This window comes from Dermacentor variabilis, unplaced genomic scaffold, assembly GCF_050947875.1.
Source record: "Dermacentor variabilis isolate Ectoservices unplaced genomic scaffold, ASM5094787v1 scaffold_17, whole genome shotgun sequence".
Lineage (NCBI taxonomy): Eukaryota > Metazoa > Arthropoda > Arachnida > Ixodida > Ixodidae > Dermacentor > Dermacentor variabilis.
In genome coordinates, this window is record NW_027460335.1 from 4506581 (window position 1) to 4518985 (window position 12405).

General features: G+C 43.0%; 1 protein-coding gene across 5 annotated transcripts in view; it reads left to right on the plus strand.

Annotated features, from left to right (window-relative positions):
* The window catches only part of LOC142568142 (uncharacterized), a 322514-nt gene that overhangs the window by 298182 nt on the left and 11927 nt on the right, over positions 1–12405 (plus strand). For 3 of the 5 annotated variants that reach the window (XM_075678212.1, XM_075678215.1, XM_075678216.1), the window contains 10 exons: positions 1430–1656; positions 2460–2619; positions 3960–4113; positions 4622–4728; positions 5569–5658; positions 8195–8288; positions 8416–8490; positions 10560–10731; positions 10889–10999; positions 12254–12358. In XM_075678212.1, the coding sequence (XP_075534327.1) occupies positions 1430–1656; positions 2460–2619; positions 3960–4113; positions 4622–4728; positions 5569–5658; positions 8195–8288; positions 8416–8490; positions 10560–10731; positions 10889–10999; positions 12254–12358 (1295 nt within the window). The remainder of the gene's footprint in view (positions 1–1429; positions 1657–2459; positions 2620–3959; positions 4114–4621; positions 4729–5568; positions 5659–8194; positions 8289–8415; positions 8491–10559; positions 10732–10888; positions 11000–12253; positions 12359–12405) is intronic. The other 2 variants (XM_075678214.1, XM_075678213.1) reach the window with 2 other exon arrangements.

Genomic DNA, 12405 nt, shown 5'->3' on the forward strand with positions numbered 1-12405 from the left:
GCATACACACTTATTCTGAGTCACACAGCCAAATAATCCCGACATGCAGGCCCGACACATTTACTATAACAAGCAAACCGAGTGAAGCTGGATTTCCCCAACAAAGACTCTTACTGCGGAGAAGCCTTCTTTAACGAACACCTTGAGATTTATGTGCACGTACAGGATAACTTTTGATGCGCGGCGCGGCGGGATAAGCAGGTTATCTACTGTAACGGTGGTTACAAATACGAGTCGTTACAGCATCTGAAGCGGATGTATGACTGCTTTCATGTGACCCCATCCTGTGGCTACCGCATTTGCGCGGCCTCCCTCGCCCAGCACGCGCATGATGCGAACCGTCATGAAGTTGAACTGTTCAAAAGGCCTTTTCCCATTCGCCAGCATTTGGTGGGTGGGGAGGCGGAAACGGGTGGAAAGGAAACAAAAAGCACAAATAAGTAGAAACCATTAGAGAATGATTATTAAAGTTAAGTGATGGCTGCCCTGTTTGCCTTGCTGTGCTACTCTGCTGAAGCGGCTTATTGTATAGCGGTATTGGTTAATATTAAAACTCCTGCAAAGCTGCATATTGCCTCAAAGTGCTGACGAGTGAGCATTAAGAAAGTAGTTACAACTGGGAAGCACGATCTGAATGACGCAAGTGCTGTTAAAGAAGAAATGGAGACTAAGTGGAGATGCAGGCTATTTAGAGTATTCACACCACCTTTTTCTTGACACTATTGTGCAGTGGTACCCAGGATTGACCCACTAAGTCACCATTTATGATATCACTGTCCTTAGTTTGGCTCAATGTACAAAGCCAGAGAGCCAGTCATGCAAAGTGAGTGGAGCATCCACAGAAAGATTCAATTTATTATGCCCCTTTGTTTGTGTATGAATTAAATTGGTTCTAATCAGCAAGCAGTAGGCAGTCTCTTTCTTTGGTGGAATTTCGTTTTGTTTGTCTTAGTCTAGAGTGAAGCGTGGGGTGCAAGGTTGAATAACCATCCTTTGACAAGCCTATTCCTTGCTGTTATCTTTGTGTGTCTTTATATACGATAGCAGCATTGAAGTGATAATTTTTGATACAGTCATTCTGAGGTTTGAAATGAAGATGCATACAGAGTGTTAAAGTAGACAAGCAGGCTAGTTGGTGTCGATTTACAGAATGCATGATTGTAACATGGTGAAAGACCAAAAAAGCACCAGGAACAAGGAGGACCAGATGAGGATGATACACACACGTGCATGCACACGTGTGTGTAAACACCACGTGTGCAAACAAACAAAATGATATGCTCTCGAATGCCACCATAAGATAGAAAGTTGTTTCTGTGGAAGACAGGGTGTGAGCTGTATGTTCAGTGATCATATAGCTCACGCACCCATGTACACTATGCAAAACATTCAGAATCTAACTGCTCTTTGTCTCCATTTGTTTCATAAGCAGCTTCGGAGCTCTTTCAGCAAGGCGTTCTCCCGGAGCAAGAAGAACCGGCATGGCTCGGTGTCCGACGTCGAGGACATTCGGGCTCTGCACTCAGACTCGTCCACGCCCAACTCGCCACTGCTGGGACTGGGCAGCCCACCCTCTCTGCTCACCGCCAACGGCCTGCCGCACTCGCCCTTCGGGTGCGGCAACGAGAATGGCGAGCTCTCGCACTCCAGCTATGCGTGAGTTAACCTCGGCCTCCAAACTCTATGTAAGATGTAATGTTAAACCTAATCGACAAGCACAAGCATTTATCAGCGAGCTTGTAGCTGAGTGAAAATCATCACTTGCAGAATGTGACAGGAAAGTTGCATATTTACCGTTAAATGGGGTTAGTGTAAAGCAGTTAACTGCATATGTGTCTTTGTTACGTGGTCTACTGATGCCCACAATAGGTGTCTGCATCCTGCAGACAGTCCTTGCTGGTACATTGCATGGATTAGGGCTTATTGCACAGAATTTGCTAGAAAGCCAGCGATGAATATCACATTTGCATTTAATGCCATGTGCTACATATTGTGCAGGCACTATGCCCATACAGTAAGAACAGGTGCATACTTCGTAGGTACATGTATATATGTGCGTGGAAGTGCAATGGGTTGTTATTTTTATTTGAAGCATTCTTGAGCTATCAACCCAGGTGTTTTCAGTCATCAGCTGTTTGTTCAACTTTTAGCTCACGTGGTCCGCTAGGACTATGTGGTAAATAAACAAAGTTAAAACAAGAAGTGAGAAAAGAAATGATCGAGGTTGCCTTCACGATGCAGCCAGTTGTGTTGAGAGCATGAGCAGATGCTTCACATTGGCATCATAGATACTTTCCTCTCGTATACACCTACTGGTGTATACTAGTAGGTATACTAGTAGGTGTGTCTAACTTAGTACTGTGCATTCTACAACGAATGGCTTTGGCATCCTAGCACCGAATTCATTTTCACACCCATAATTTGTAAACATGTGATGCACTGTCTGAATGGTGTCACAGGCTCAATGAACACGATGAAGAAGATGGTGGGCCCGAGCTGGTGCGTGAATTGAGGAAGCAGCTGCGGGAGAAGGACCTGGTGCTCACCGACATCCGGCTGGAGGCCCTGTCTTCGGCTCACCAACTGGACAACCTCAAGGAGACACTATCCAAAATGAGGGTGCGTGCGGTGACTGGCGGCAGTGACTATGCACTTAAATTAGAAGTCATGATTGCTGCTGGTATCGACAAGCAAAATATTGGCTTAAGATATTGAGTTAGGAGAATAGATGGTTGGCGACACCGCTTTCAACTTCCTGCACTGCCTCCCTGTGATGTCGTAGACCTTATGAAATTCTGCAAGAGCTAGTAAATTTTTATTCATAGAGAATTGCACTTTCGGTAGAATTACGCTTTTTTGATGCAGAATTACAGAAATTGATAGCGGTGCACCAGCTATTCTAGCATTGTACCTTCCCTAAAGAAGTTTGGCCTGTTTTCTCTTCTAACAGCCCATTTTTATTTACCTACATTCCCTCAAATGAAGCACAACACCGCCTCTCGACTGGCGAACACAACGCGCAGCAATAAATGTTCTCTGTGATTCCTTCGACGAGGAGCACCCGGTTGCACCTTTACTCGGGGATTGCTATAGAGTGGCACTGCACGGCCTCCGAGATCGGGGAGGGGGAGCAAACACAGCATGTGCTGTCCGATTTCGGAGGCCATGCTAACAGCAGCGACGGCGTCAGTCAAGGGGTGGCGCTGCCATCCACTTTCTTGAGCGAATGTGGAGTGTGAAGTTGAAAAACAACCTTGAATACGGATGTTAAACTTTTGCCTAAGTAGTGTGTGAATTAAACTTGCATACATTTTAGTGCAGTGCTTGGAAGGATTGGATAATGTTCATTAAGACTACATTGGTACTTCAATGTGGCATATGATTACTATGTTGCTCGGTGGTGGACTAACTGCAGATTTCCCAAGAATCGATAGCTGCGTGGCACCTTTGCTATATTAAGCTCCTATAATACAATAAACGTTTGTCTTATCATGAGAGAAGGCTTTCGTAACTCAGGAAAGGTCTAAAATGGAAGACAGGTGGCGACGCGAAGTTTTCACACCAGCCTGTCATGCATGGGTTTTGACGTTGTCTGTTTGAGCCTAGTTAACTTTTTATCAGTAAAGATGGACTACATTGATTTACTAAAGAGTCAAAGACTCAACTTCGCAAGTTTCAAGAGCCTTTACTGCACCACAACTGCCCAAATAGGAAAAAAGTATGTTGAAATACATGACGTCATGCTGACGAGCCAACGGTTTGCGTTTTGGCTGGAAATTGAAGAAAAGGAAATTTGACCCGCATCTCGTTTTATAATAATCAAGCTGTTACCGTAAAATTACTGAAAATGGAATTTTGAAAGAATACTTTCCCAGTCTCATCCATTGTTTAAGTTTCACGTCAAATTCAAGCAAGCACTTTCATGCTCATGTTGCCATGTCGGACTTTTCCGCATGCAGAATGAAATGCACAGCCTCAAGCAGGACAATGACCGGTTACATCGGCTAGTCCGCAGCCAGTCACTGAGTGCATCACAGAGTTCTCTACTCCACCGGAGCAGCATGGACATGCTGGACAAGCGACTCAGTGCCCACGAAATCTCCTCCGTGCTCGGTGAGGACTGTCCCTTGACTCATTATTTCCACAAGCTACCCAGTGATAGTTTAGCACCCAAAACATTCTGTCGGTGGGTGTGACGGTGCAATCTCGATTTTCTTCCACAGCATCCAAATGCTAATATTTTAAGATTTCGGTCCATAGAAAGTTCGATTCGCTTACATTAATCTAAAGACGTAACGGTCAGATCACCCAAAAAATCTGAACGCACAAAGGTAATGTAATTGGATTTCATCACCAGAAGCCACAAAGAAAGAAAAACAGACCTGCGTGAATAACAAGGCCTCTATACCAGGATCTGCTCATCAAGAAATATTAAATAATTATAAGAACGTTTCGTATGCACAGCAAAGACTTCCGTATTCTAAACACTGAAGTCAATCGATTGTTGTCTGCATCCTTACCGTGGACACCACGAGATTTGATATATTGAAGAGAGTGCAGAGACATGCATGAACAACCGTGATGGGCTGCTTTCACAATGCGTTTCTAATGCTGCTTTCAGACTCGCACGACGGCATCAATGGTTCGGTTCCAGAGGGCAAGCGCATTACCGTGACCGTTCATCTGGTGTGTCACGGGGACGTCGAGAAGTGCCTCACGAAATGTGAGGTGGGTATGCTTTGGCCTGTGTTCTTTATTCCTTTATTCTTATGGCTCACTTTGTCTGCTTCCTCGTTTATTGAAACCTGTCGACCCTTTAATTCAGGCAGAGGCAGATTGCATTTCACATACGGCTCCCATGTTATTTTTATTTGTGTCTTGTTTAGCTATAGGTTCTAAGTAAAGATTTTCTTTGAATTAGCGCGTTTTATTTTGACAGAGGTACCTCTATGGTGGTTTAAAGTATGCCTTTCATTTTTATTTAAATTAAATTGAAACAAAGAGCTTTAATTACAACAGCTGTGGCATTCTCCTTTTCACTTACTAGTAATGCAAAAAAAATATGGCAAGGAAGAAATGCTGCTACTTAAACAATACTTGTTCTCTTGGAGGCAGCTCTCCGACAGACTGAATAATTACCCAAATGTTACATGTGAGGCAAGGCCTATAATTAGGTGAAATAGTGATTAATTGCGCATGATTTACTGTATCCTGTAGACTTCTGTACTTTTGGTGCATGCAGAGGCTGATAGCATTACATTTCATTGGCTCCCTCATGAATACTACATTTGTAGCAAGCAATGTTTTAAAATAAGTAAATTTTTCGCAGAAGTGCTCTTTTTTTAAATACTGGTAGGACAGTAGCAATAGCCGTAGTTGCGACAGTGGACGTGTCCCACTTGTCGGTGGTTACAGGAGACCTTTAAGGGGGCCTCACTCAAGAAGAATACTCGAAGTGCGTAGATTGTCAGTGGTTGTTCTTCTCGAATTGCATATAGATGGTTCTTGCAGAGAACGAATGCTTGGCAAAAGATAATTCATGTACATTGTCATGTGTGTCAATCGCAGGCACCAGAGGAGGCCCTAATTGGTTCCTTGTACGTCAGTGGCAAGACCAAGTGGGACAACCTGGACAGCGCAGTCAAGAAAGCATTCAAGGTTCGTGGCTCAAGAAATGTAACTTCACCTTTGTACACTGAAGCTGTTGTCGTGAATAGAACCTCCCAAAAGTTTGAACAGTGAAAGTGTCAACCCGGAAAGTGCAGCATTAAAACATTTGCATGTTTCTAACGAACAAAAGAAAAGCCTTAGCATGCTGAAACTTTAAGGACCAGTGGGCGATGATCAGGGCAATGCGTGGGCAAAGTTATAAGTGTGGGAGTTCAATAAATACCATCATGGGAAATTATAAAAATTTTGTTGATTGCTCGCTCAGTGTTGAAAAAGCTTAATGTTCAACAAGGTTCAAGGGGAGGCACTAGTTGCACTGCCAGCTTTGTTCATAACTGGATTGAGATTCTGCCAGCTTATACAAGTCTGCTGGGGGCTCTTTCTTTTTACATTTTATTTATTGGTAGTTCTTGAATAACACTATACATTTATAATAAAAGTCTTAAAACCTATTTACCACATTGCAAACTATGTCGAACCTATGTTTTTTTCAATCTTTCTTTCCCATCTGTCCTTTATATGTAGGCTTGCAAAGGCGGTTGCACTTTTATTTTTTGCTAAACCATTTTAGCCTAGGCTGTCTCTAGATTAGTGCTTAATTTCTATCTAGATGCCTGAAAAGTTTTACACAACAGCGCATCATTTGACAAACTGGAAACAAGACTTAAACGTCATCAGGCAGAGGAGACATTACACAAGCACAGGCGGGGTAGCGTGCAGAATGCATAGACGAACAAAGGACAAGTAAAACAGGATGGGTGCAGGTCTGCACTCGTCTTGTTTTATGTGTCTCTTTGTTCATGTTTTTGGCATGCTACTGTGCCTATGCTTACAAAATTAATCAGCCAGCCTACCAAACCAAAGTTTTATTGAGACATTGCAAGCTGTTTCATATAATGTGTCATTGGAAGAGTACATTTCTTGATGACGACATATTTATATAATGATTCAGCAGGGTGCACTGTGTTTTCCAATTCACTCACAAAGCTAATGTGTGCCTGTTGATTGTCTATGCTTGATTAAGTGTCAACGTTTGAGAGCACGGGCAACTGCATTGCAAGCTAAACAGATAGGAGCACAAAAAGAAGACAGCACTCTGGTCAAGCATGCAGGAGTCAAGCTTTGATGCGCAAATTGCTGGCAAGATATGTGCAGGTTAAACACTATATTGCATTGCGACAGCTTGGCACGAGTTTCTACATTGGACAGATATGTTGTGTCAATAGGAGATTGGGGGAGCACTAGCTTAATCTTAACGAGACCAAGGAGGTGTATATACTTTGTTCGCGCAGCTTGTTGACGCAGGCCCCTGTGTGACATATGCATATTGCTGAGGCACAATTGAAAACGACGTAAGCTGCATGATAGCAGAGGTTTCATCATTGCCGTTGGCATGCCTGTTTGTGCACTAAAGGATGAAGGCCTCTCCCAATAATCTTCAGTTACCACTGTGTTGTGTCACCTGATTCCTTCTTTCCTATACAAAATCTTGTTGAGTGTCGTTACATTGCAGTATTTTAGATGAGCGTTGACATTCAGCCTTTTCGATACTGCAGTGCGCTACGCATTTGTTACGATTCAATATTCTAAGCTGTCCTAAACTGTGTTTTCATTCCCTTGGCACCCAGTCTGCTTGACTAAACAGACCACCAGTTATCTGTACTATGCATTGCATGGCCCGCCCTCTGGTTCTCATGTTTCTTGTTTCACGGCGTAAAGAAATGCTGCAACAAATGTGTAAGTGAGGCATTCACAAGCCAACACAGTAAACGAATAAGCTTTCTTGAAGTATCCTGGGCTTGATCTCGCATGTTGCTTTGGTTGACTGCCCGGTCGTTTGTTCTGTTGCTCCCGTTATTCTTGTTGCAAATTCATGTTCACGTAATATGCTCAGAGAACGAAACATGACAGAAAATTTGAGCAGAGCACTCCACGTGTCCACATAGTTGAAAGTGCCATGTTGCATTGCTAGAAACCTGGTCAGCAAAGGTGGTGCGAAATCCAACATGGGCGAAAATCAAACTGATGTCACAGAAACTGCAGACAGTGAAAATGAAAGTATGGGCATTAGTTAGCCCCAAACTGAAGCATATCCTTCCATTAGTATAGTATGTATATGCAATAAACCTGGAGTCATGATTCAGTGCTTCCAGTGTGGGGCCTTTTTTCTGTCCTGCAACCATGTTTAGCTTACACTGTAATTAACCATGTCATGCTGTATATGTTGGTTTTCATCAGATCAATAAAGCTACGCAGAATTGTCCTTGGCAAGTGCTTGGCAGGTAGGCCACCTGGAAATTCCAAGTGTTAGTGGCTCCCCCATTACTGTCAAATACTATTCCAGGTGTTTGCCTCGACCATGACATTTGCAGTCTCCATAATAGGAGATTGTGCCCTCTCTCTAAATTTGAGCAACAAGCACTGTTCATATAGGGCATCGAAACAGCTGATTCACATTGATATGAATCTCCGATACTTCGAAGTGTGTGTTGAGAACTTCGAACTTATCCCACCCACGCTACAGGATTATGTCCTGAAGGTGGATCCTGCATCGAACCTGGGCCTGAGCTCCGAGAGCATACTCTGTTATCACATCGATGACGTTGTCCGTTCCAAAGGTGGGTGTTGACTGTCTCCCAACTTCCAGATTTCCTGCTTAACCACTTTCTAGCACGAGATGCTTGTGTACCTCCGTATTCGTATCTGGCCTGAACGATTTCGTAAAAAAAATTTCGTTTTGCACAGAAGCGGAGCTTCCAGAGCTGCTGCCTTGTGGTTATCTTGTTGGTGAAACACTGAAGATTCAAGTTGTGCTCAGAGGTGAGTGATAGCTTTAACCAGAATTTTTATAATTCTTGTCCTCCCCATGCATGGGCACGTGAAATGTGAAACTGCTACTCTCCTTATATGCAGCCATTGAACCTTCACTCAGCATCAGGAGGAAGCGTTATTATTATTATTATTATTATTATTATTATTATTATTATTATTATTATTATTATTATTATTATTATTATTGTGCTGATTTAGTTTTGAACATTGACAATGACAAGATAGGGTGCTGGACCAAGACACCTACACACAGGAAAACGCAACCGTCAGCTGTTTATTATCACAAAAATAAAAATGATGGCAGCAGCTATTATTTGTTCAGAACTAGTTCTCGCTACTATCTTCTTAGTTTAACCTATCCGATAAGTATTTAATAGAAAATAATTCACCCACAATAACAAAATTTATTATTTCATGCAATACACTGTTAAAATTTTGTTCAGATATGACTTTCGTTGCAGTTGAAAGACAAAAAATGCATTCTACAACCATTACTACCATTGCTCTTAATTAACATTAGTACCATTAGTCTTAAGCAATAAAGCGTTGCATGCCCCCCCCCCCCCCCCCCCCTCCAGCAGTTGTAGTGGTGGTTTTCAACAGCTTCGCTGAACCTCCACTTTCCCAGGGCCGGTATGGCGAGTCAATTTTTTTCAGAAAATAGCAATATGTTGTAGAGTCACATGCCATATATTGATTCTGTTCTCTTGAGATGACTCTATTTTGTACTGTTGCTCATGTCCTGAAGTCAAAGTTACTGCAATATTTGTGAAAGGCAGAGGAGAAGGCAGGAGGATTAAGTTTGCAATATTCTAGTTTATAGGAGTGTATTTGAAGCAGGACAGTGTATGGTTCACAGATTAAAAAAAAAGTAGCCCGCCAAGGATGCTAAACTTTTTATGCAATGAAAGCATTGGACCTGAAAATGTCAGCTGTCAATTCTGAACGTTCCAAGCTAAACTTATGGCTACAGCATATTTATTTTTGCAATCGAAGGATTCGTATAGATATCTGAGTATCAAAAATTGCTTTAGTATACCATATCTATTCGATTATAAGGCAGTTACTATTATAAGGTGAGGGTGCCCAGTTGGGGGACCCAAGAATAAAACACTTAGGTTAGAGCAGCAGACAGACTATACGGATTCGGCGGGGATCGCCCGAAATACTGAATTACTGACACAGTCAAAGCGTAAAATGGCGACCATAAAACAGGGGGAAGCGAGCTCCAATTCGTGGCGTGCACGTTACATGCGAATTTTGCCTATAGGTGTGGCTTCACGGCACCGTAACGTTATCCTGGAAGTGTGGCTTCATGGCAGTAAGGTGCACACTGCCATGAAGCCACACTCAAAGGCAAAATTGGCATATGAGATGGAGGGGGGGGGGGCGGAGACGCAACATTGAGGCTAAGGATTCTAAGAAAAAACTTCGCCTTATATTTGAAAAAATACGGTACATTGGCTTTATCTTTAGTGTCTTTCATACTGTTTTACGCATAATGTTGCAGACAATCATATTCTGTGTAGTCTATTGTGTGCGAAGACTCACTGCAATTTTATGCCATTTCTTATTATTTACAGTGATCGTTAAAAGAAGATTACAATCTACGAGATCTGAGAAAATGTTGAAATACCAAGGCGTTTGTGCATAACCCGTAAAGCTGTACCAAATATTGTTCATGTTTTCATGTTCACTCATAGAGGCTGCTAATTTGAATAACAAGTTACATGCCCAGGCCGTGGAAATGTTCAGCTTGCTGTCGGACCCCACAGTTTAAAAATATTTGCCGCTGACTGTACAGGATATTCGCAACTGTTTTGAATCTGCCTGCGTAAGGTCCAGAAGCATGGTTAAGCTTTTAGTCTGGCTGCATTTTCTGCTGGCATCCTGAGTCACGTAAACATTTTATCCTGTTGTGCATCAGAGAAAAATTGAAAGTATGTTATCAGCATTTGTTTCTCTGGTTTGCAGGGTAGTGGAGCTCAAATAGGGCCGAATTGTTGTGCTTCACGTCCAAATTCTTGTCTAACACAAAGTCACGGCTGTGTCTGCAGGGACCGCGCAAAACGCAGTGGATGCCCTTGCACTCCAGACGCTCATTCCTAAGTCCGTGATCCAGCGATACGTCTCCCTCCTGACGGAGCATCGCCGAATCATCCTCTGTGGCCCGAGCGGTACGGGGAAGACCTTCCTCGCTCAGAAGCTGGCCGAATACCTCGTGCTCAGGTAAGCTAGAAGTGCGGCTGCTGCTTGGGGCATTCTGCCCCTAAATCCGATGAAGAAGGTCGACCGACCGTTTTCTCGAGGCAGCAGCATGTAATGTTCACACGAGGCCTCATCTTGCGGATACACATTACGAGCCGTACACAACTTGCCCGTGCAGGTCTGGCAGAGACTTGGCTGCCGGCTCCATCGCCACCTTCAGTGTGGACCACAAGTCTGCAAAGGAGCTGAGGCAGTACCTCTCCAACGTGGCTGAACAGTGCGAGAACAGGTAGTGTTTGCTCTCCGTGCTAAGTAAATGTCACTTCTAAAGATTATCAGTTTTTAAGGACGTGCTGGTACCTGTAGAAAGCGCTGGCTATTCCTGTTGGTCCGCAGATGTGCACAATTCTATAATGCGTATGTTTGAAGTACATGCATAGATAAGCTAGCTAGATGGAGAGACGTGCATGGATATAAATATATAGCAATTTATATGCATAGCTGCTACAATGAAGATTTTTAAGCAGAGGTAAAAGAAAACAAAGATAGTGAGATTTCATAGCCCCTCTTGTTTTTGCGGCTCTTGTATGTGTTCATGATTGCTGCGTTCGAGACGTGGCAGTAAGAATTGGGACTTCATTGGTAGTTTCACAAGTACATTTGTGTTTTGTGAACAGCTAAGGAACACTTGTTTTTGCATATTCTTACAGTGTTTGTGTGTGCGTGCGTGAACTGTAGTACAAGTATAATGGCTTGGCTGTATTTGAATGGTGGGCACACTGTTAACATAATGTTTCACAGTGGCTGTACATTTGCTGTGGAGAAAGCAAGTTGTAAGAAACATGTTTACAAACATTGCATGGTGATGCATTTGACAGAGCTATTTAGTCATAGCAGTTGTTAAAATGCTGTAGGCCCCATGTTTAAAAATGGGGATGCAATGATTGGTAAGGAGCACTGGGGTCTACAGACAGTTACCCCACCTACGAATGACAAAACTAGCTATAAAGGACAACTTATTTGAGCACGAGAAAATGAAATATTGGCAACCATTGGCAATTAAGCAGCATTTTCAATCGCCATTGTTTTCTTTAATTCAGTTAGATTAGACGTTTCAAACACTTCTTAGCTGGTACTGGGCACCGGCAAGTTTCATTTTGTCGATTGCTGGTGACATTCAATGCAATCAACCCTTTTCACACCCATGGCATGCCCAGAGCTTGAAACAAGGTTTTGGTACTGGTATGATTAAATAACTTTGGTTTTGACATGTTGAACATTTTGGCATGTAGCAACATACTGGCATGTGAAGCAGTTTGTTCCAGGTCAGAATTTATAGTGGATCTGTTTGTATCTGTTATTAGGTGTCATCCTCAGCACTTTAAATATGCTGTTAACAAACTTAAAATTCAAATGGAGTAAAGTTTGTTGCTTGGAGAAATCCATTGTTTACTGCGCTGGCTCCTGCTCGTTAATTTTGTCCTCAACGCATCTATGTCCATGAGAGTTGCATTCCCGTGCTATCTCCCTGGTCTGAACGCAGCAGTGCCAGTGACCTGCCAACCGTCATCATCCTGGATAACCTGCATCACGTGGGCTCCCTGGGAGAGGTGTTCAACGGCTTCCTCAGTGCCAAGTACCAAAAGTGGTGAGTGAGGCCGTCCGCTCTCATCGCTGTTCTTTCTTTTGGTCCCT